We start from the raw sequence: 23046 nt of genomic DNA, 5'->3' as shown, positions 1-23046 counted from the left end.
CCTGGTCCTGTGAGCAGTCATAAATTATTATTAATGACCCAAATCCAGGAATACAAATTATGCTTATATCTTTAGCAAGTGGGACCTGTCTGGGAAGATCTGTGAGTGCTCTGGAGGCCAGGATTCAAAGTCAAAATGACCTCAATAAAATGAAAAAAGGATTGGCATGTAGGGTGCAAGTCCATGCAGACAAACGTGATAATGATCTGTGGCAATGTGAGATAGGAGCCTGCTGGCTAGCCAGGCCTTTTACAGATAAAGATCTGGAGTAGAGTGGATTAAAGAGTCAATTCACAGTGCTGCTGTGAAAAAGGCAAACATCCCATTGGGTGGATGGATACATCCACAGGTATTGTGTTTTGAGAAAGGTGAGGCCTGGTGGAGAGACTCCAGTGGGGACTCTGGAACAGTCTGGTCTGGCTTTGTAGAAGGACTGCAGCAACCTTCTGTGATTAGTCTGGAGAAGGTCTCTGCTGGGCTGTAAGGCTGTGGGGACACAATAACCATTTCCAAATACATAAGAGGCTGCCTCAAACAGGAAGGGAATAAATTTCTTTTACAGATAGGGATTAAAACAAAATGTTGCCAGCTCAACACTGTAACAAGGGCAATTCAGGGACATTTTCTAGGGGTAAAAAGGGTTAAATCATAGAAAAGGTTGTTTAAGGAGAGTAAGGACTCTTTAAATCTGAGGATTTAAAAAAAGAAAAAAAAGAAGCAGTAGGCATGCTCCTGTATGGAAAGTGTTTAGTAGTGCTGATCCTGTTTTGGGGCAGGAGACAACCCAAGCAATGCCCCAAAGTTCCTCCCAGCCCTGTTCAGAGGACCAGAACTTTCACTTAGGTTTTTAACTTTCCACTTCAACACAGCGAAACAGGTGTGGAGATGTTTGCCAGACAGGTCCCATGTCCCAGCCCTCATCACACAGGATTTGAGAGGGTGTCCTGGGAAGCCATGGCCCCTCTGCCCACTGCTCCCAATTCCTCTCCAGCAGTGCCATGGGAGCATGGCACTGCATGCAGCCACTTCCAGGGAAGGAAGTTCTATATGTGGTTGAGAACTTCCTGTAGGGATGAATTCCCATGGATTCCCATGGCCCCAAGCCAGTTTCCAAGCACTGACCATGAGCACAGCTCCTGTGCACCCCACTGGGACCCAGGAGCTATTCACAGCTCTTCTTTCTTACTCCAACACTGACACAGCTGTATCTGGATGGCAAAAGCCCCTGAGGACAGTGAGAACTTCAGGTTATTTGGTTCTCCTCCTGCCTGCCCTCACTGCTGCCCTGCTTGGGGACAGTCCAAACCCTCTGCTGTGCTACACCTGTTTCAGGCTGTGCTGCCCATCCTGAGCTTCTCTGTAGGATGCCCGTCATGGCATTTCACCTCCAAGTCCCCTTATTGCTGGACATGTGGCAGGAGCAAACACACCTGCAGGAGAAAGGATGAGTAAATGCCTCTTGATGGGCCCTGGAGGGGTACGAACTAGGGATATCCAAGGCTTATTTATACAGAACACAAGGAGAACTTGCAAAGGTCAGTTTAATAGTTCTTTCAAAACCAGGCCAGGGCTGTGAACTAGAAGTGAATCAAATCCAAGTCCCAGTTAGTTTTAGATGGCACCTTTCCTCAAAACTGAGAATTTTACGCACCCTTTTACTGGCTGCTGGTCACTTACACACTGTGCAAAGCAACTGAATCTTTTGTTCAGTTTAAGTTTGGAGACTTCAGTATATGAAATCTCCTGGGATTATGTGTCTCTCTAATCTGGTTTCAAGGTTGCGTCCATAAACATTACCACTTCTATATCTAGAATGCTTGTAGACTACACCAGCCCCTAACTCATGTAACCAGAGCGATGTATAGTGCAAATGCTTTCCTTTTTCTCATATCCCAGGCTGGTAGATCAAATCAGACTGCACCCAACTCTCATCTGTCCTTTACACGTTGATCAAAGCACAGAACGCTGTTTTGAAAAGGAAATGCCATTGAGGGTAATATGCTGTGTGCTGTCTGAGAAAAGGATCTGCTGATAAGGATCCTGGTGTGATTCAAACTGAAGGATGAAATTACAAAGAGCCTGTTGTCACCTCTACCTCCAGTTCAAAGCACGGACACCAGAGAGGAAAATTGTTCTTGTCACTGACCATCTTCTTCTGGCTTGGATCTGCCAAAAAAACCCCCATTCCGTATCAATAACTGATACCATGTGAGTCATTTCCCACAGCAGTATAAGAGAAACTATTTCAAAATACTGCTTTGATACGCGTTGATACATTTCACAACCAGGAAAGTCAGGGAGCTCTAAAGAGAGGGAGAAAGGGTGGAGGATGGCATGCAGCACAGGGAACTGCATGAGGTAGCACAAAATAATATAGATACACAGAATGGACTGAGTTGGAAGGGGTCTTAAAGATCATCACATTCCAATCCCCCTGCCATGGGCAGGGACGCCTCTCACTAGACCAGGTTGCTCCAAGCCCTGTCCAACCTGGCCTTGACACTTCCAGGGATGGGGCATCCACAGGTTCTCTGGGCAACTTTTGCCAGTGCCTCACCACCTTCACAGAGAAGATTTTTTCGGTATATCACAAGTCCTGATGCATCACCAGCTGTCAATATCTTCCTGCTGCTCACCCCAAACTGAAATATCCATCCTCGTTTCATCCCTGTCTCCCAGATGGCTCTGAGTCCTGTGTTGCTGACATCCAGTTCTCAGTTCTGCCCTGATGTTGCAGGAAGTTCCCCGTGTCTGGGCACAGTACTGGGACTTTCCTGTGGTGTGTAGCTGCACCTCTCAGTGACGTCTGATTCAGCCACCTGCATACATGTGGCTCTCTGGTTTCCTCGTGTGCCTGGGCCCAGGCTCAGAGAGGTTGTTTGCTGTCTGACCTCACGCCCTCACTTGCTGCTTGTGCTATCTTCTCTGAACTACAGTTCCTCACACTCTTTCTGAATGGAGTGTTTAATTTAAGGGCAATAGGTTTTTTCCTTTCCCTGTTTTTCACTCAGCTCTGCCCATGTAATCCCACAGTGTATCACTGTCACTGACAGCAAACTCCTCCGTTATGTAAGGACACACACAAACCTGCCCTTCCCTGCCTGCCCTGCTTTCTTTTCTGTAATTCTGCTTTCTAGGTCTCCTCACCCCTTTGCAACCCGTGGATTTGGTCTAGTTCTGCTGCTCCAGGTGTAACTGCTGGAGCCTCAATAGAAGTCAATTAGTCTGTCTGCCAAATCCTTGCCATTATTGCACTGTCCTCATTAATGCACTTCATAGTCTTGTCCCATCCGTGAATATTTTACACACATGAGCAATGGGAGATTGATTTCCCTGTGAATCACAGAATGGTGCACTCCACTGCTGGCTGTACAAGGAGTGTGTGGGACAGCAACAGCCCCTGCTAAAGGGTAGGCAACGATATTCCTAAATACCTGACCCCAGAAAATGCCTCCTGGTGAGATGCACTAACAGGGTATTCATAGAACCACAGAATCTTAGAATGGTTTGGGTTAAAAGGGACACTAAAGATCATCTCTTCCACCCCCCTGCCATGGACAGGGTCACCTTCCACTAGACCAGTTGCGCTGAAACCTGTCCAAGTTGGTCTTGAACACTTCCATTCATGCCACTGGCAAATTAAGCCAGGGCAGAGTTGTAGAAACCAGGAAGGCTTCTCCAAGCTAACCTTTTTGCAAGCAAATGCATTGTGCATCTTCCCTGGCAAGTGGGTTCAGGCACCATATCCCGGCAAGGTGCAGGGAGGGCAGACACCCAGACACCCAGTGTCAAAAGTACACCAGCGGAGGTTTACGTCGGACATTAGGATGAATTTCTTCACAGAACGGGTGATTAGACATTGGAATGGGCTACCCAGGGCGGTGTTTGAGTCACCGTCCCTGGAGCTGTTTAAGGAAAGACCAGACACGCCACTTGGTAGTGTTGGGTCACAGGTTGGATTCAAGGATGATTGTGGAGGTCTTTTCCAACCTCATTGATTCTGTGAGCCCCTCCTCGAGCCTTTAACGGGGCGCGGCCTCACCAGGTCCCAGTGTGCGCGACTCGGGCATGCTGCGGCAGGAGTTGGGTCCAGCACCACCGCACCGCCGTGACAACGACCGCCCCTCAACCTCGCTGAGGGGGAGAGCCTCGCCGCCACGATTGACAGCCGTCTCGCCCAATCAAAGCAGCGTCCGCCGCACCTTCCCCGCCCCTCGCCGGTCCCTCGGCTTCATTCGCAGCCGGTAACGCCAGCCGGGAGCGCAGGTAGTCGCTTCCGGGCGTTGCTAGGCAGCGGGGAAAAACGGCTTCCGGGTGGCGGGTGCACTTCCGGGTGCGCGGCGGTGTTGCCGGGTCGGGGGCGGTGGTGGCACCACTATGAGCACTATGTTCGCCGACACCCTCCTCATCGTGTTCATCTCCGTCTGCACCGCGCTGCTAGCCGAGGGTGAGCCGGGGAGGGTGCGCCGGGGAGGGCGCGGCTGTGTCCGGAGGGCGGCCGGCAGCTCCCTCGAGCGCTGGCAGGGAGCGGGTGAAGGGGCGGCATTGGGGGCCCTGGGGAGGGGGCGAAGAGCAGGGTAAAGGGGCTGTGAAACGGGGCTCGGTGGCTCGGGGTCACCTGAACCTCCTCACGGGCACCCGAGAGGACAGCAGTGAATCACCCCCGAACAGCTCTGACCTCTGGCGCAAAGCGGTGGGAATGGGGGTTGTTCCCTCCAGAAGGGGGGGAGGCTGTTGGAGGATGAAAGAGGACATAGTGGTTTTCCCCAGTAGATGTTGTGGGAAGGATGTGAAGAAGTCTCCTGACCTTGCAATGATGGTGGCTTAAGCTGCTTGAAAAGGTTGTTTATATTTGAATGGTTGAAATAGGGGCAGTTTTTTAAGGAAGTGTTGGATAGGTGCCTTTTGGGGTAGTCACAGGTCAGAGGTCCCCTTTCTGGCACTGTGTGTATCCCCAAATCCCTTTTATCCATTCTGTCCTCAAATCTTCATCCCACAGCTGCAAAGCACCATCTCTGTGCATCCCAGGGCAGGGAGAATCCCCGGTGGAATCTGGCCTTCTAGGAGCCCTGGTGCATGGCTTTTGGGGTTACAAGGTTTGCACATCCTCTGCCTTTCACAGCATGAGGCTGTGCTGACTTCAGAAGTGTTTACAGGGTTCCTTTCTCTGCAGCTGGTGAGTCCAGGGACTCAGCAGCATGGCCCTGCTGTCAAACCAAAGCCAAAAAACCAAACAAGGGGCCAGAAGCTTTGTGTAGGGGCTGACAGTGAAGTGCTCACAAACCAGTGGTTCTGCACTTGTGGCACAACTGGGTTTTGTTATGTTTAAGTGCAAGGATTTAGACTGGAGAATCTCTCGAGGTCTCTTCTAGCCTAAAACCTAATTTGTGTTTCCAAAATGTGATGCTACTTACAGAGAGGTCCTAGTAGGAGAAGAAATTATTCCTCAGGCCTTAGTTAGGTGTGGAAATGTAGAGCACACAGATGTTTATTGCCTTAATCAACCTGTAATTTTAAAGTGAGCAACAGCTTGTTGGGCATGAAGAAACTGAAGCTGGTAATGAACTGGGCACGAACTGAAACTGAAGATGTTTATTGTAGAGTTTATTTTGTACATAGTTTATCAATAAAAGTAAAAACCAAAAAGTTTTTTTAGTTTAAATCTGTAGCTCATTTCATAGTTTATTTTACAGTTCCATTTTACATGGAACTTGGGAAGGGGATTTGAAGGAAAGGGGATGGTACAGCTTGCTGGTGCTCTGTGCTCCCTTGGTTGTGTTATAACGGAGTTTTATAGACATAAAGTTTAATTTATGCATATGGATTTGCTCACTAATATCAGTATTATTGCAGGAGGTTTTTTCTTACCTCGTTACTGGCTGAGTGTTTATTTCAGGTATAACTTGGGTGCTGGTTTATCGGACAGACAAATACAAGAGATTAAAGGCTGAAGTGGAAAAGCAGAGCAAGAAATGTAAGTACTCATCAGAGGCTTGTTTATGTCCTTAATTCTGGTCTTTTACTGGAGGAAGCTCAGCCAAAGACCTTTTGCCTTGTCTAAATGACCCCTCCTGTCAATGGAGGACAGGAGGGAGTAAGAGATTGGTACTGGCATCTTTTTTTCTGAACATGAGTAGCCAGTGTCTGAAATAAATGCCTGAAATATCTTCAAAGGTGCAATTTCCATCTTTCAGGGGTGAAGAGGAGAATTTGAGGCCTGTAGGAAGAGGGAACTGGGGTTGAATAATGAATATCATGAGAGGAAAGCATTTTATGTAAAGATTAAAAATGGTGATTAATGGTGGGGAATGAGTAAAGACAAAGCCATCATAGAAAGGTCTGAGCAATCAGCTGATGTAAAAACAAATTATCCTAATGTAAACTGGAAGCAAATAGAACTGATTAGGAAATAAGTCCCAGGTTCATTCCATAGAGAGGAGGTCCGAGAGGTCTGGGAGGGGGTAAACAAAGGATGAGGGAAGAAGGGAAAAAGGAGCTGAGGATGAGCAGTCAGAAGATCTGCATCAAATATTAAGAGAAATGGTAAACAGGGGGGAGCATGGAGTGTTTAAATGGACCTGTCTGTATCAGAAGCCAAGTTGCAGAGGAGAAATTCTGGCTTTTTAAACTCAACTGTGTACACCCTACCCAAGTTACAGCAGTAAGAGACAGCACACGACAACTGGGGCCAAAATAGACCTAGTTTTACCTTAGAAGTGTTTCATTATGGTGTCAGTGCTTTTTAATGCTTGAGAGAACAATATTATCACATTTTGCTCTTACTAGCCCATCTTATTCCAGCCTTCCTCTGGGCAATATAAACTGAGGAGCTGAAGTATAGTCATGTTTGTGTTACAGCTCCAACATTAGGGGCTTTTGTCACCACAGCAGTAGCAGATGGGGATTGCATCTCTGCCTGCCTCAGCTGAATCCCACTTGTCCTAGGTGTAGGATAGAATTAGCCCCAGAAGAGCAAGTTAGAGAAGGAGTTGAAACCCAGCTGCAAACTTAGTGTCCTCTCTTGTTTGTGCTGTTAAATTCTGAGAGCAGTTAGCAGGGCTTAATCTCTAGGCCTAATGATTGCTGTAAGAGTTTAATGCTGTTTGCTTTTATAGCTCTCCAGGTATCTAGGCTATCATTTGTGAAGGGAATGATGTGAGGTTCATGCATCTCAATTAGTTTCTGATCTCCTTGTTTGATTCCTCACCCCCAACAAAAAAAAAGGTAAAGCTGAATAAAGAGTCAGTAAAAATTCAGCTTTGCTTTTTTCCATTCCCCTCTTGTGCTGAGGACAGCTGGCTGACCTGAGGGCTTACAACTTGCCAAGTGGACCACTTGAACCCCACCTTTCAACTGTTATCTAACACATCTGAAACAGGAAAAAACACATTTAAGATCTTCAGGCTCTCCCGTGAGAGTCGTTTGGCAAAAACAAAGGGGCTGAGCAGTGTGCTTGAGCAGTGTGCTTGAGCAGACATTGTTACTCCTTAGTTTCATCTCTTCCTGTCCTCTCCTTCCTAGGCAGAGGCTCAGCATTGTCTGAGGCCGATGTAGGGATTGTTCTGGGTAAATGTAGGGGTAAACTTGCAAGGCTGAAGGCTGTCCCTGGAATTTCTGATGTGTTGACATTAAGGTTCCCACGGACAGGCTTTAGAGACTGCCCAACAGTCCTAAGGAAATTGGGGTTGGGAGTTCCTCGTGGTTGGCATAAGGCTTAATAGCATTGTTTAGAGCTGGGGCCATGGGGTTATGTGGACCAGGGAGGATGGACTGATCAGGTTTCCCCATCTGGATTTGGCATAAGGAAGGTTTTGGAGACAGTGTTCTGTGAGCACTGGGTGCATTGTGTCATCTGGACACCTCTCTCCAGTATTCCCAAGGGACACAAGCTCCCTGTTTCCCTCACTGTGCTAGCCTGCCCACAAGAGATATTCATGTTCTTTGGGAAAAGCAATTGTGTCTCACTCCATTGCCATGGGGGGGGTGATGTTTAGGTGACTTGTCTGGGCTGGTGTGATTTTCTGAGCAGTTGTGACTGACACACGGGCATTTTGTAAGGCAGCACTACAGATCCTGGTGTGGCTTGGAAGGTTGGCTGTCTTCATTTCCTCTGTGAAATCAGGGCTGGAGGGTTTGTGTTGAGCTATTACTTCATGAGGGAGGGGAGCCCTAGCATTCAGGTGTCTGTGAGCTAACGATGAGCCAAGGCTCTTTGCTGGTAGAGTAGATATGGTACATGCAGTTTGCATAAATGTAAAGAGTTTAAAGTAAAAAAAGGCTGCTATCTGTTGTTAGACCAGGGTCATGCTTCATTATCCTTGCTTCTTGGAGTACTCTTGTTATAGGTCGTGATGAAAAATGTCTCTTGCTTCCTGAAAAAGCCCTTTTTGCTGTCTCAGAACCTCATTTGCAGCTGAGCAGCACATTTACTGTGTTCCCAGTTCCCTGTGCTGGCTCTGTTAGCCTGGTTTGCTGCAGTGGTGGTTGGTTGCAGGTGCTTGGTGCATGTCTGATTTGGGGTTTTAGTACCTTTGAACTTAGGCTCCTACTTTAAAATATTGGAAATACTTCAGTACTAATTAATTGAAGAGTGGAGAGGCTGTGGCTGACTGCTTGGACAGCATTTCCCTTGAGAGTGCCTGCCTGTGAAGAAGGGATGTATGAGAACACAGGCTTTCCTGTATTCTGCTTCCCACTGCAGATAATTGGGAACAGAGCTTGCCACAAAGCTCTTTTCATTCCACTTGCTGAATCAAAAGTACTGTTTAATACTAATGACAAATCAGCAAGGGTCAGTTGAGCCAAAATTGTCCCCAGACTGCTCAGTCCACAATGTAATGGGCTCTTGACAGAGTTCAAAATTAACCCTTTAAATATGTTTGTATCTTATCCAGGGTTTTGAATTTTTTTTTTTTATTAGTTTTTAAGTGATTGGTGTAATCAGCCTGGGTAGTTGATAATTTATTGATTCTGAATATGTTCTTAGTCATACTTAGCTGGTTTTTTGTGCCCCTGTTCTGCAAAGGAATTAATTACTTAATGTTTGGTGTGTGGAAAAGGAGTGGTGGTATCACTGTGCAGAAATGATGGAATATCTTTTCATTTTGCAGTGGAAAAGAAGAAGGAAACGATAACTGAATCAGCAGGCCGACAGCAGAAAAAGAAGATAGGTAAGAATGGTGCCTCAAAAATGGTGGGAAGTTGAGAAACTGATGGAAGTGATTATCTTTTCCTTCCTTTCAAGGCTATTTATTCATTTGCCTTACTCTGCCAAGGCCAGAGATACCCAGCTTCCTGGTGGTTTTGATCAAATGGGCAGATCACTGAGAGGAGCAGCACCTCTTGCTGAGCTCCCTGATTTTTTTTCTCCCATTTTAGCCTTGATATCCATGGGTGTTACTAATTCTAGATGTCAAAGCTCTTTGCTGCAGTGCACTGGCAGCTTGCAGTAACTATAGGAACTCTTATTTTGGATTTTTTTTTCCCCTTCATTTGAACACTTCAGAATTGAAGGTGTTCATGTTAACTGTAACTGTGCTTAGATTAATTTCAAGTTTGATTAATTAGTTTTTCTCAATTTTAGGCAGTGATTTATTTTTCTATTCTTTTTCATTGTCTGCAAGCTGAATTCTTTCTGGCTTAGGGTAACTCTTTAAGTACTGAACTAAGCAAGAACAATGTAAAGAGATGTCTAAAGGAACATGTGTTTTAGGAAGTTCTGCTATCTGCAGGACTCACAACATGCAGCAAAGCTCAGTTAAATTATTACAGAGATCATGTCAGGAACACTTCTGAGAGCTCCTGGGAGTTGGTTTCCTCATTCCTCTGTAACACCAGGTAGCTGGATTAGTCATTTGATCTGTACAAAGCTTGGGAATTATAAACACATCTTCAAACAGTTCTTCCTAGGTAGAAAACCTGCTGTCATTAGATTCCTGAAGGGACATGAGCCAAAATGTTTCCTCTTGTGCATTTCAGTTCTTAATCTTGACTAATCCCTGCGTGGGATGAACACTGCTTGATGGATAAGGCAACTTTGAAAGTGATCATATGTAACAACTACAGATAACATTAAATAAAAGAAGTGTGACAATGACTTTTTTGCAGGGCACCATCCAAGCTGTGTTCCTAGCAGACAGTATTTTACTTGTGCTTGGATTAAACCAATAAACAGTAGAATCTGAGGACTTCAGATGCTCCACCAATTTTTATACACTGAAATAATCTTGTTTTGCAGATGAAAAAGCACAAAGGGACAGAGATCAGAACTTAGGAAGTGACCACTGATTTTGTTTGCTGTGATGCTTGCTGGCCAAGCCTAAGATTCTGACACTGATTTTTTTTTTTTTTTTTTTTTTCCTTTACTAGTGCTGTGTAACTTGAGTATTCATTTGTGCTCAGGCAAAGATGAATTCTTGGTGTTTCTGAAAAATCAGATCCTAAATGTCACACTGGACTTCAAGAAAATGACTCACAGCTGTTAAATGGTTTTGAAATCTCTGGTCTCAGTAACTTACTGGATGTCAAATCATTCTGCAAGATGGGCCATTGTTGTCACAGCAAATCTACTTGTGCTGGAGTTCTTCCAAGTTCTACCATTTTAGTTAACAAAAAGTAAATATTGAACTGAGGCTTTATGGATAAGTAACAGCTGTGATACAGACCTACCTCAGTTGCTATCTGTTCGGTGCATAGAGTAAGACAGAAGGTGTGTGGATGATATTACTTGGTTTCATAAGGGTTGAATCATGCATGTGCACAAGGAGGTGGGGGAAGGTTACTTGGGAAAGCTTACTTTGGTGTTTCCTACTTGCAAAACTTTATTTTTAACAGTAAAATGAACCAGTTGTCACACTGTGTCTAAATCATCTTTGACACTGCTGGAACAGGACACCTTTAGCCATTGGTGTAGCCTTCTCTTATTTCAGTTTAAGGAGCTATTTTGTTAGCTTACACCTTGCTACTGCTCTCTCTGTCCATGTGCCTTTGGAAGAAAAAATAGTGACAATCCCAGGAGCCCACATGAGTGCTGGATGGACAGCAAAACAAAACAAAAACCCCAGTCCTGGCAAATCTGTATCCCTGTATCCTCATGGTTTGTGTTCCAATGACCAGAATAAGATGATTTTGGATGCCAGGGAGCTGCTTATTAACTCAGTCCTCTTTCTCTGTGCCTTTACCCAGCTGTAAAGTACCCAGCCAAGTACTTAACAGGTTGTTTATGTATGTGCTGGGCAGGAACAGGCCATTTATATAAAGTTGGTAGATCACCCAGAATATGTTCATTTTGAATCTGTAGAAATAGGTGAGAGATAGATCAGGTATATTGGGCAATCAGGGCTGTGTTCTTTCCTCTATGTAACCTTTAGCCCACCTAAATAGATGGCTAGTTATGCAACAGAGGGGAAAAAACAAGTATTTGTGCCAAATGTGATTCCTGAAGAGCTGGCCTGTGGTTGCTGAAATATCCCAAGACAAAACTTTCCACCTGGATCAGGAAGCAGGTGTCTGGAAGGTTTGTATTTAGGAGCAAATGGAAATAGCAAAGAGTTCTAAGAAATTGGGTAGGGATGTTGCTATTGCTTTTAGTAACACTGACTATGAGTCCCTGTGCTTAGCAGGGACTTGGGAGAGCATTGTGGAGCTTCTGAGCTGTGGGCCTCTTGTACTGGAACTTCAGTGGGGATCTCTTGAAACTCCCATGCTGGATAGCCCTTGGCAGTCCTTCTGCATCCTCCCCTCTTCACTCGTGCTGTTATTTGGATATTCCTTCATTATTCACATCCTTACTTCAGCTGGCTGTTGCTTCCCAGCCCTGGCTGCCCCTCTGGATCCTCAGTCTGAGAGGAGCACAAGGAATGATGGGGGTGTGGGACAGGACAGGTGAGAGATAGCGGGTAATACTGAAGGCCAGAGCAGCCCTCCAATGAGGGACACGGAAAAGGCCTGCTTGAAAATCTGAGTATCTTTGAAGTCTGTGGTGATTTAAGTACAGACTAAATTTCCAATGAAAGCATTTTCTGCAAAGCACAGTAATACACTCATTACTGAATTTCATGTAGGAAATCTCTTTCCTCTTTGGAGAATCTCCTAGATGTGAGAAGGGCGCAAAATTCATTGCTAAGACCAGGAGGATGTTGGTGTTGCTGAGATGCAGCTCCCAGCTCTGTGCATGGTTTTCGCTTTTGAGACCTCCAAAAGGAAATCCTTACTTAATCAATGTATTTATGATGGTGTGCAGCAAATTGATTACTGCTCCGTTTGGGAACTGTGGTAGAGGGGCACTGTCTCTATTTCCTGGCAGCAGTGCTCATGCTCCTGTGTAAGTTGGTTGATTTAGCTAATCTGACATTGGGTGCATTTCTTTCAAAAGTGCTGAATGTGTGATTCCAGCTGCCCCCTCTCTTTGTGCCTGACTTACTGCATGTTGCTGTGGTGGAGAAGCAGTTGGCTACGTACAGTTTTTCACTTTCTACTGTCTGGCAAAGAGAGCTGGAGTTGATTTTGGAAGTGTTGTTTGTTTGGAGAGCCAAAGAGGTTAAGTTTTCCTGGAAATGAGAACACTTTGGTTTCTAGGTTGACATAACTGATTATAACAGTTGTTTTTGTCTTTCCAGAGAGACAAGAAGAGAAACTGAAGAATAACAACAGGGACTTGTCAATGGTATGAAAATTTAAAGCCAGTTCCCAGCTGCTGAAGATTTCAGTCAGTTTTCCAACAGAAGGACTTTGCTCACTTGGCAGACATAGCTGCTTTTCCTCTGGAAAGGTCCTTCTGGATTTTCTCTAATAACTACAGATTTTAGTATGAGCCACAGAGTTCTCCAGCAGTTACTGCCTCATCTCATGCCAAACCTTAGCTATTTTCATCTTTATAAGTCTCCATTATGTTTTTCACAGAATTAATTTTTGTGGCTTCCTATAACTCTGGTCATTGTAATGATTCCCTGCTGGGGATCCCCTGGGAATCCCCCTGATGGGTTTATAGGTTTAAGGAAAAAATAAAACCAGCCTGTGCAAGGTAACGGGACAATTCTTGAGCACTTTTTGGTTTTGGATTCCTGAAGCAGCACTTTACATCAGTGGGCCACACTGTGGCTGCCTTTGTACCCAGCTGTTGACTTCTCTTTGGGACTTCTCCAGTCACTTTTACAACCCCTCTGTCTCCTGGGTCATCCTTTTTCCCTCTTGGTTTCATGATCTGTACAAAGACTGTTTTTAAGGGTGTGAGGTCATAATACCTCAGTGTGGGCCTGTTGTTTTGATTATCTCTGACCTTTCTGCTTGCAGGTTAGGATGAAATCCATGTTTGCAATTGGCTTCTGCTTCACTGCCTTGATGGGAATGTTTAACTCCATGTAAGTATCGACTTCCTGGATTTTTTTCTTACATATTTATGGTGAATATATTTTCCATCTTCCCTTCATCACTTGAAGTGTTAAGAGTGACATTGTCCAGCCAAGAACCATAAATAAATAAATGGATCCATGTTTCATATGAAGATGTGGTGGTTTGGTCATCCAATGCACATTCTGCTCAAGAGGGAACACTGGGTACTGAACACAACCAAATGGAACAAATTGCATTCAGTCTGGATACAGCTTTAATATCCTTTCTCCATGGGAACATCCTGATTAGGGCAAGTTTGGTACATCTCAGGCAAACATCTTCAGTCTTCAGCTGCTTTGGCTTTGCTGTAATGGTATGACCAAAGAATGCTCTTGCAGACAAAATTGGGTCAGCTCTCTTGCCCTTAGAAATAAGCTGTAATTGCAGAGTTTGTTGTTGCCTTACTTGAGGTAATCACAGTCCAGATATAAACAGGTCCAGGCATGGGCTCCAAGCTTCATTTGCTTTAAAAGTGACCTGGGATAGGTGTAGTTTAAAAAACCAAACAGATAAGAAACCCCAAACTGGTTTGCACAGTTATAGACAGCTTTGTTTCAGATATGCAAATCTGAAAGGCTGTGCTTGGTTTTTAAAACTTGATTCACTTGAAATATGAACTGTTGGCAGTTAAATCTGAAGATGATATGAATATTATTAGCATAACCTTTAGGAGGCTGCTTGATATCTGGGCAATATACTTGCCCTGCAAACAGAAATTTACATTCTTGGGCACCAAAGCCTTTGGCCTCTGTGCTGGCAGTCCCCAGGATACTGTCAATTGTTATTTCACTGGAGATCTGTGGGTGGATAAATTGCAAACATGGGGTAACATAGTAACAGAAGTGCCACTGTGTGGATCATTTATTTATTCAGCTTAGACTTCAGCACTGAGCATTCTGAGCAGAGCAACCCAGCACTGGAGGACTTTAAAATTTTGGTACAGTCTTGAGTCACTGACGTCTCAGTTCACTGCAGTCCTGAGCAGCGCTGGAGGTGCATTGTGAGCAGCAAGGTGTCTGAGGGGGCATTTGTAGTGCTGCCCTTGAGGCCTCCAAGTGCTTACCTTGCTCTTTGGATACAATACAAGCACCAGCACCTGCCCCTAAAGCAAACTGAAAAACAAACTAAAAATGTTTTACCCCACTGTGCCCACTTTCCTAGAGGGGGAAGAGGCAGTTGTTCTGAGTATTCTGTGACTAACAAGTGTTACAGAACTGTAAGTTTGTTAAGAACTTTAGGAAGGAGTTGATTTGGATTAAATTCTATATGGCTCCTCCTTCCTTAGATATTAACTTTAAAAAAAAGAAGAAACCAATAAACTTCTATTAAGTTTATTTGTCTTGTTCTTCTTTTGAGGATTCCTGCCCACAGAGACCATGCTACTGAACAGAGAATGGATGTGAACCTTTGGGCTTATCTTTCATTTAACTGCCTCTTTTCTTTAGAGGGAATCTGAGCAGCAGGAGTATCCAGAGAGCTCTCTGATTGAGCTTTCTTGCCAATAGCTGAGGCTATGGAATTAGAATCTAAAGATTTGGCTGTGTGGCCTTCAGGGCTAGATAATTAAAAATCTGTTCTTGGTCTCAGTCCAAAGTAGGCAATGAATCTGCATCAAATGGCAGCTTTGGTGGGTGGTACCTACCCTGTCTGAAGCTGGCAGAATGGCTGGTGCTGGTTCTCCTCTACTGTCCAGTCTCTTGACATAGTGTGAAGAGCAGCTGCTTGTTGCTCACTTAAGGATTCAGGAGGTTCCTAGGCTCCCTCTGGGAAGCTACTCCTGTTTGGGGTATCTATGGAGGCACTGTGGGTGTGGTAGGAAAACGAGGAAAAGGGTGGCTGACATCTGCAATGGCTGTAGCCACATTTGCTGCTTTTCCTTCACTTGAATGAGTTCATGGCTTCTGGGAAAAAAGGAGTAGGAATTGTGTGGAAGCAGCATGATGTGCCACGCTTTGGATAGGTATTTTGCAGATGCTGCTACTCTGGCTGAGCATCTCACTATTGCCAAGTACCACCTTAGCCAAAATGGAAATCACTGGGATGATCTGCTGTCATTCCTGGAGTGTTGGTAGTAACGGGGCAGCAGGTTGGACCGTGCTGGAAGGATATGGACGTGTCAGCAAGGCTGGTTTAAACCCAAGGAGCAGAGTGCTGTGCCCAAGACAAACAGCTGAGTGACTTGTGGCTTAAAAGATTCATTATGACAGTGAGATCTGCAGCAGCAGTGGCCTTCAAGCCACTATGGATTTCTCCCAGGCGAGGACTTGCCTTCTATGTGTCTCAATTTTCTCTGGCTGCATTGCCAGGAACTTCTTAATGCAATCACTTCTCTGCCTTACACTAAGAGTTGTACATTCCAGTACCTCTTCATAACTCTGAAAACCTGCTGGAATTAAAAGCAGGTACCTCAGGGTGCTACTGCTGAAGTACTTGTCATTCTCACAGCAGGAATAACGCAGAATTTTAAGCCACTGGGGGATGTTCCAGGGAGATAAACATCCGTTTCAAGCTCTTTTGCCAAACTGCCTGTGAGATGTAAACAAAGCTGGCGTGTGTTTGAGCCGTGGCTGTGTGAATGCATCTCCACAGGAAAGAAGGCTCATTTAGGATCTCTTGAAACAAGAAACACCTGTTTGAAAATTAGCACACGCAGAGAAAATAGCATCCAAATATGCACATGCTGATGAGGCATCACACACATCTACATCAAAAGATTGGGTCGACTGTCTGGCTTGGGGGAGAAATCTTTGCAAACTGGCCAAAATTCACACTCTGCCCAATGCCCTGGAATGTGGACCTGGAGGGATTCCAGGAGCAGGACATGCTGCTAGGAATATGCAGTATCATCCTGCCTCTGCACTGCCTTCATTTCCAGAGCTAATGCAGAGAAACTGGGAATATTAAGTGTTCTGCTGCTGGCTCTCTTGTGCATCCTGAGGAGCACAGCTGCTCCAGGGAAGGAAAAGGTGTCTGATTTACGCTCTGCTTAAAAAATGCTGTTTTGCTTGAGCAAAGGGTCTGTCTGGTTGCAGTAACTGCAATACAGCAGGGTGACAGTCGTTCATCTTTTATTGAAGTGCTGACTGTGGTCTGGGAGGTGATCTGCTAAATCTGACTTTGAAATAAAATGCACCAGAAAATTGCAAAACACCAAGATTTCATGAACCAGCAGCTTATCCAGTTGATCACTTAAATCACTAGGAAACACTTTGATTATGGGAAGACTGTTCCTGAGGGAATCCTACCCTGTGGATGGTTGAGTGTGGAGGGCTTGGAGAGAGAGATGTCTTTATCCTCCCTGGTGTAGTCTATGGAGAGGGGCTGGAGAAGGCAGCAAGGTTTTTTAGCCTTCCATGTGGTCTTACCTGCTCTGGTGGCCTGTTGAAGATGCTCACTTGTTCTTTCTGTATCCAAAAGCTCTTTTGCTGTCTCCAGTGGTGATCCAGTGCTCTCTTTTTCAGATTTGATGGCCGAGTGGTGGCAAAGCTTCCGTTTATCCCCCTCTCGTACATCCAAGGTCTCTCCCACCGCAACCTCCTGGGTGAGGATTACACTGACTGCTCCTTCATCTTCCTCTACATTCTCTGCACTATGTCAATCAGACAGGTGAGTACACTTTCCCTGGAGCAGGAAAAGCACACCCCCATCCAGGAAGAGGAGTATTGCATGTATAATCTTGGATCTGTTTGTGGTTTCTTTGTCTTCATTTCTGTGCCTCATATTCAAAGCAATTCTGGGTGGGATCTTTAAAACAGTCGCTGTCCTGGACAGGCTTGGAAGACTTGGCTCTGGAGACATGCACCAGGGCTCTAGGACAGAGTTGGCAGAAACGGATTCCTGACTTGTGTGATAACTTTGTGGATTGCCATACCAAGAGATTGTCTCCATCAGAAGCTGATCTAAATCCTACTTCTTAGTAATTACAACTTTTACAGCAATATGTGCATCTTTACAAACAGCAGCATCTTAAGGGGAAACTTCCTAGGTGGCTTGCAGCTCTATAAAAGTTTCATCAGTCCATAAAGTTGCTAGAAAAGTGAGGAAAGAGTTAAAGCTCCTCTTTTGGGTTTGTCCTTCCTGTTTTTGCTGGATGCCTGATTTTTTTTCAGAGTCTTAAGAACTGTACCTTTGGTGTCAAGTCTCTCCCAGCATTAGGGACGTGACACAGAGAGGGGGTCTGGTATGGTAAGCTGAGAGTGTGCTCCACAGAGCTCTCCAGCAAAGCTCCATAGTCCCGTCTTTTGGAAGAGGGTGAGGATATCAGTGAGGATAAGGGATCCGTTCAGGAAGGTTCACTGGCAGCTCAAGTAGCAAGAATGTCTGGTGAGGACAAGAGGGCCTTCGCAGTGGAACAAGAAGTCTGTTTTGTTTTCCAGTTCCCCCTTGGGGGCTGGGGATAAGTTAATAGACTCTGGATGAATGCTGGTGCAACTAGCTGCAAATTACCTTCTCTTCTGTATTTGTATTTCCCTTTTCTTTGATTCACTTCCTGACTTCTTGCTGCTTTTCTCCTTGACCCACTTGTTGCTTTTCCTCAGGGGTGCCAAGGAATCTTAGACTAGGGGACTTAGAAAGATTAAAAGCAGATCACCAAAGGAAAGTGGTGTGTAATGCCAGAAGCTGGGGTGAGCTTGACAGAGCAGCTCCATAGCACAGAATTCCTTTAGTCACAAACTGCATGCTGGTGAGTGGAATTTTCCATAGCCCTTTGTATTGGGTACTTGTGCTGAAATGAATCCCAATCTGGTCCTATGCAAAAGCAGATAATGAACTGTAGAATTATTTATGCTGAAAGGATCACCTGGAGGTTCATCTGGGCACTCCTTACTCCAAGCAGGCCAAGCTTCACCAAAGGACAGGCAGGGGCTTCTTTGCTCTGTTTGCTGCAAGACAAACTTTCACTTTGCAGTAACTAGAGCAGTGTTTGCTGCTTTGAAAGCACTGAGATATATTTAGCTCTTAGGATCACCTTCCAGAATTCCTGGGATGCTTTGGTCTGATGCTGTTCCTTCAGGCAATCTTGGCTGGTGCTGCTCTGTGTTACCTGTTACATGGAAAGTCCTTTCTTTTAAGTGTTGCAGATCATGATAGCAAATTAATTAGCAGTGGTAGCAAGATTTTTCTGCACCCATTGGGTTGATTGGGGGACTCTCTTGCTGAAAAATCCCTCAATTTTTTGTCCAAAAATATAATTCCTGTGGTTAGTTCAGGCATTTCCTGATGTTTTATATGGTGAAATAGCTGGGCAGCATGAACTGAGGGGCAGAAATGCCAAGCTCTTTGCAGTGGGTTGGGCTTTCCATTAAAATTCTGGGAAAAAATTGCCCTTGTGCTTGAGAGTTCCTGCTGATGTCCCTGTGGAAGAGGGGAGTGAGTTTATTGCTTTGGAGAAGGGTGTGAGACTGCAGTCTTCATCGTGCTGCCTTATCTACATGATCATGGTTAACAATTCCTGCACTTCTCCTGCTGTCAGGCAGCTCAGCTTCTTCCTCCTTACTACCTGGAGGGAAGGGCAGGGATATGTTAGTTTGCACAAGAGGTCAGAACTGAAGCTGTGATTGCTGCTGGCATCCTGCTCTTGACTTTATTCCTATTTGAAAGAACCTAGGTGATAACAGCATTGGGAAGAGGACTTCGAAGCTGTGACAGGCCAGGGGGAGAGGGCAAGAAAGTAATTAAGGGCTTAAAATGGTGCCAAAGACTTGTACCTTAGTGCTTTCAATGACCTTGGAGGTGAAGGCTTTGTGATCCTTTGTATTTCACTGTGTGCAGAAGGGGAAATCTTGCCAGGTTGGCTTCAAAACAGGTGCTGGCCCAAGGGAGGACAACTGGTGTGGGAGTTGGTGTCTGGCTTCATGCTGCTGACAGAAGAGGAGAAGTGGAGGTGTTTCAAAAATCAGGGAACAGGTTGTGAACAAAGCAAGGAGACCATAGTCCCTCAGTCTTTCCTTAAATCCTGGAGCTGCCTGGGAAACCATCAAAGACAAGGAAGAGAGATGTTCCTGTGGAGCTCAGAGGTAGAGCAGGAACTCCTGTGTGTATGAAAAACCAGCGACCTGGTGGGAAATGCAGGGGAGTCTGTGGGGGTGGGAGACTGCCTGGGCAGTGATTAAACTGACATTAGTGGGACAGGCAGGAGCAGCATCAGGGACTCTCTTCATGTGGGGATGATAAACTCTTCAAACACTGGGAAGCTTTGCTGCCTGTGACCTGGCCATCATCTCCGAAAATAGTCACCTCGCAGTGAGTAACTTCCTTTGCACTGTTCCCAGCTCTCCCTGGCACGTAAATCCTGTCCCCTAGTTCCTCCTGCCTTCCTGTTTGGAGAGAGGAGGGTTGCTGGGAGAGGCCTTCCAAGGGTCCTTGAGCTGTTGGGTTTCAGCTGGGAAAGTCTGCTGCTGGTCTGGGTGGGAGGTGCAGTGTCAGGGTTACATCCTCTGTCCCTGCTCCTGGTTCTGAGCTCCCAGCCTTCACCTGTGCTGTTTGGGAAGAGGGATATGCTGCTGTTGCTCGGGCTTTTGCTGCTCTTCACTTCCTTTTCACATGCATCTGAACTGTAGATTAGGCTGCTTCTCACTGAAATGTGTTCCCAGTGGGAGGGGGAGCCAGCAATTATCCCTACTGCCAGGATTGCATTTTCCTACAGAGCCTGGTCTTAGAGCAGGGAGCCACACTTGCTGCCTTGTCTGAGGTCCCTTGTGGATTTGAAGACAAAAGTAGGAGCAGCTCCTGTCCTTCCTGCTCTCATTTGAGGAAAGATCAGGAGAATTCAAATGAGGGATTTCGATCCTTAAATCTTACTCTTCCCTCCCTGCTCCTGAGGGTGATGGTCGTGCTTGTGTTGGAAGTAGACTCCGCAGATTTCCTTGTCCAACATGGCCCACAGCAGGTGGGATAAAGTTTCTGCTGGACCTTGACCCATCCCTGGTGTTTCCAGCTGTGTAGACTTCAGGATTGCTGTCCAGAAAAACTTGCTTTGGAGGTAGTGTGTGATGCTTTCTGCCTTCCAGAGCAGGGAGGGAGACTGCATGGAAGGGTAATGCTGGACAATGTCGGTAGTCTGGAATACAGACAGACAGTCATCTCTCTTCCTCTTCAAGCAGTTGGAAGAAACTTTAGCACCCCAGTTCTCCTCTCTCTTCGTGCATAAAGGAGCAGGGAGGAGGCAGTGCACACTTTCTCGGTTCCATGGATCCCTGCTAGGATATCTGCTCCGTGGATGAGCCGGTAGGAAGCTGACAGGACACCAGTCCTGTCCTGGCTCTGCAGCACCCTCTGGTGTTGCTGGGTCTGTCCCTTGACTGCTCGTTTCCTCTTTCCTGTCCGTGTCTTGGTCAAAGAACCACTAAGAGGAACCACAGGATGGAGTTAATGCTCTCATACATATTCAGTTGCTGAACATCAACCAGTGGCTGGCTTTTGTATGCCATGGACTAAACCTGATGCAATTCCTCTTCATGTGTTCCTTATTTGTGGGCTGAAACCTTCCTTTTCATAATCTCCAGCTGGAATCAATCCTGATTTTATTTTATTTTATTTTAGCTACTGTGGAATTGAAAAATGATCTGGTTTTGTGGGGGGTTTTTTGTTGTTGTTGTTTTGGGGGTTTTTTTTTGTGGTTTTTTTTGTTTGTTTGTTTGTTTTAGTTTATGCTCCTTCCATGATAAAGAAGTGCAGGAGCTCTGTGACCTTGCAGTCTGACCTATCCTGACAGTTTTTTTGGAGAGAATCCGCAGGTTTGAAGAGAATCCTCCTTCCTCCTTTTGTTGTCTCGATAGCCAGCAATCAGGTGGTGACACAAGGAGGACACAGTTGTTTTCTTCTTTCCCCTGCATCAGATGTCCATGTTTGCCAGCATTGCAGGAGCAGCATCTTGAGCTGGAGTTCCTTACAATGAAAGATGAAGCTGAAAGAACTGATGGCTCTTTGTAGTTGCACTGTTGTGAAATTTAAAGGAAATTCACAAAAATCAAAAAAAAACATTCAAATTTAAATATTCTACTGTGAGTTTTTGGCTTATGCCTGGCTCTGCCAATTAAATCTTCCCCTGTTTGTTGTTTTCCACTGAAACACCCTGCTTGGGAGGTCATTCCAATAGTCAGGTTTTGGGGTTTGCTCCATATGTCCTGTTATGCTGCATGTCTCCAGCGCCCCATTGTTCTGTGTGCAGCACTGGCATTCACGTTAATTCTGGGACTAAGCTCCTGACTTGCACTTGGCACTCACTGTGGTTGCCCTGCTGCTGCCCCAAATTCTGGCTGCATTAGGAGAGAGCCTTCCTTGCCAGCCTGCAGAGCCTCCAGCTCCCATGGCCACCACCAACAGCGCTTTTTGGAATTTGGGAAAACCAAGTGCTGTGGGGTCTGCCCTTGGGCAGGTGTTGGGAACCTGCACTGCAGTTAAATTGCAATGATACTGTATGTTAATCGTGTGTGTAAAGACAGCTGACTGTGGGGTGTGTAGTTGGAAATGGGAAAGAATCTTCATCCAAAATATGCATGTGCTGTTCAGAGGCTTTTGTTGCGGTGGGGAGGAATGGCCCAGCTCTCTCTTGTGGGTGGCTGTCTGGCTCCATGCTGAGCTGTTTTGAACATATAGGGAGAGAGGTTCATTATACAGTAGCCAGATGGATAGGACTATGTGGGTGACAACCTGACTCTGTTGAAACAAGTGGGGAGGTTTTACTTGTGCTACTGGAGAGAATCCAGAGACCACAAAGATGATTTGGGGTCTGGAACATCTCTAATGAGAAGAGACTAAAGAAGCTGGGCCTGTTTAGTCCAAAGAAAAGACTGAGAGGGGATCTCATTATATAAATATCTCAAAGGTGGGTTTTAAGAGGATAGTGCCAGACTCTTCAGTGGTGCCCAGCAACAGGATGAGGAGCAATGGCCATGAACTAAACAACAAGAAGTTCCACCTCAACATGAGGAAGAACTTCTTTACAATGAGGGTGGCAGAGCACTGGAACAGCTGCTCAGGGAGGGTGTGGAGTCTCCCTCTCTGGAGACATTCAAAACCTGCCTGGACACGTTCCTGTCACCTGCTCCAGGTGACCCTGCCTTGGCTGGGGAGGTTGGACTGGATGGTGTGCAGAAGTTCCTTCCAACCCCAGCTATTCTGTGAGCAGAGTTGGTATTCCTCTTTGTTTCCTTCACCATGGTGTGATGATATCCTGCTCTTTGTTGTTCTTGCAGAACATCCAGAAGATGCTTGGCCTTGCTCCTTCCCGGGCTGCAACCAAGCAGGCAGGAGGCTTTCTTGGCCCCCCACCCCAGGCAGGGAAGTTCTCCTGAAGCACAGCCCTCACAGAAAGCCTGACCAGTGCAACAAGACTGCCTTGGGGAGGTAACAAGTCGGAATTCTGCACCAGGCATCACCTGTCCAAAACCAGGCTCTGCAGTATTGAAATCATCATCCATTTGGAGTATTCCACCAGCAGTTGTTCGTTCATCCAACCAAGAAGCTTCTCTCGGAAGATAACGCGACCTTTGTTTCTGAGAAATAAACAGCATGGGCATGTTCATTTATGTTAACAATGTCTCTTAATTGGGTGGTGGAGGCTCCTGCGGGCCGCGGGATTAGCTGCCTCGCAGCTGGCACGCCCCGGGTGGGGCGGGCCTCGCGGCGCTGACGGTGAAAAGGCGTCGGTGGAAG

The 23046-nt window shown here is 45.8% G+C and overlaps 1 protein-coding gene across 1 annotated transcript; it reads left to right on the top strand.

The window, feature by feature from the left end:
* The first annotated feature begins 4299 nt into the window (after positions 1–4299).
* TMCO1 (transmembrane and coiled-coil domains 1) lies at positions 4300–22915 on the top strand. The gene is made up of 7 exons (XM_010409368.3): positions 4300–4447; positions 5897–5974; positions 9111–9170; positions 12618–12664; positions 13291–13358; positions 16851–16995; positions 22587–22915. Exons 1-7 carry the CDS (start codon positions 4378–4380, stop codon positions 22683–22685), a joined length of 567 nt encoding a protein of 188 aa, XP_010407670.1. The 5' UTR covers positions 4300–4377; the 3' UTR covers positions 22686–22915.
* Positions 22916–23046: the final 131 nt, after the last annotated feature.

This window comes from Corvus cornix, chromosome 8 (genome assembly GCF_000738735.6).
Source record: "Corvus cornix cornix isolate S_Up_H32 chromosome 8, ASM73873v5, whole genome shotgun sequence".
NCBI classification, from domain to species: domain Eukaryota; kingdom Metazoa; phylum Chordata; class Aves; order Passeriformes; family Corvidae; genus Corvus; species Corvus cornix.
Note: the sequence above shows the minus strand (reverse complement) of the source record. Positions and strands in the feature narration are given on the sequence as shown.

What these genes read in the sequence shown, in the direction of transcription:
- TMCO1 (XM_010409368.3), top strand. Translation starts at nt 4,378, where the DNA reads ATGAGCACTATGTTCGCCGACACCCTCCTCATCGTGTTCATCTCCGTC. An exon ending in ACAGCAGAAAAAGAAGATAG is followed by an intron (nt 9,171 to 12,617) that starts GTAAGAATGGTG and finishes TTGTCTTTCCAG; the next exon opens with AGAGACAAGAAGAGAAACTG. An exon ending in ACAACAGGGACTTGTCAATG is followed by an intron (nt 12,665 to 13,290) that starts GTATGAAAATTT and finishes TTCTGCTTGCAG; the next exon opens with GTTAGGATGAAATCCATGTT.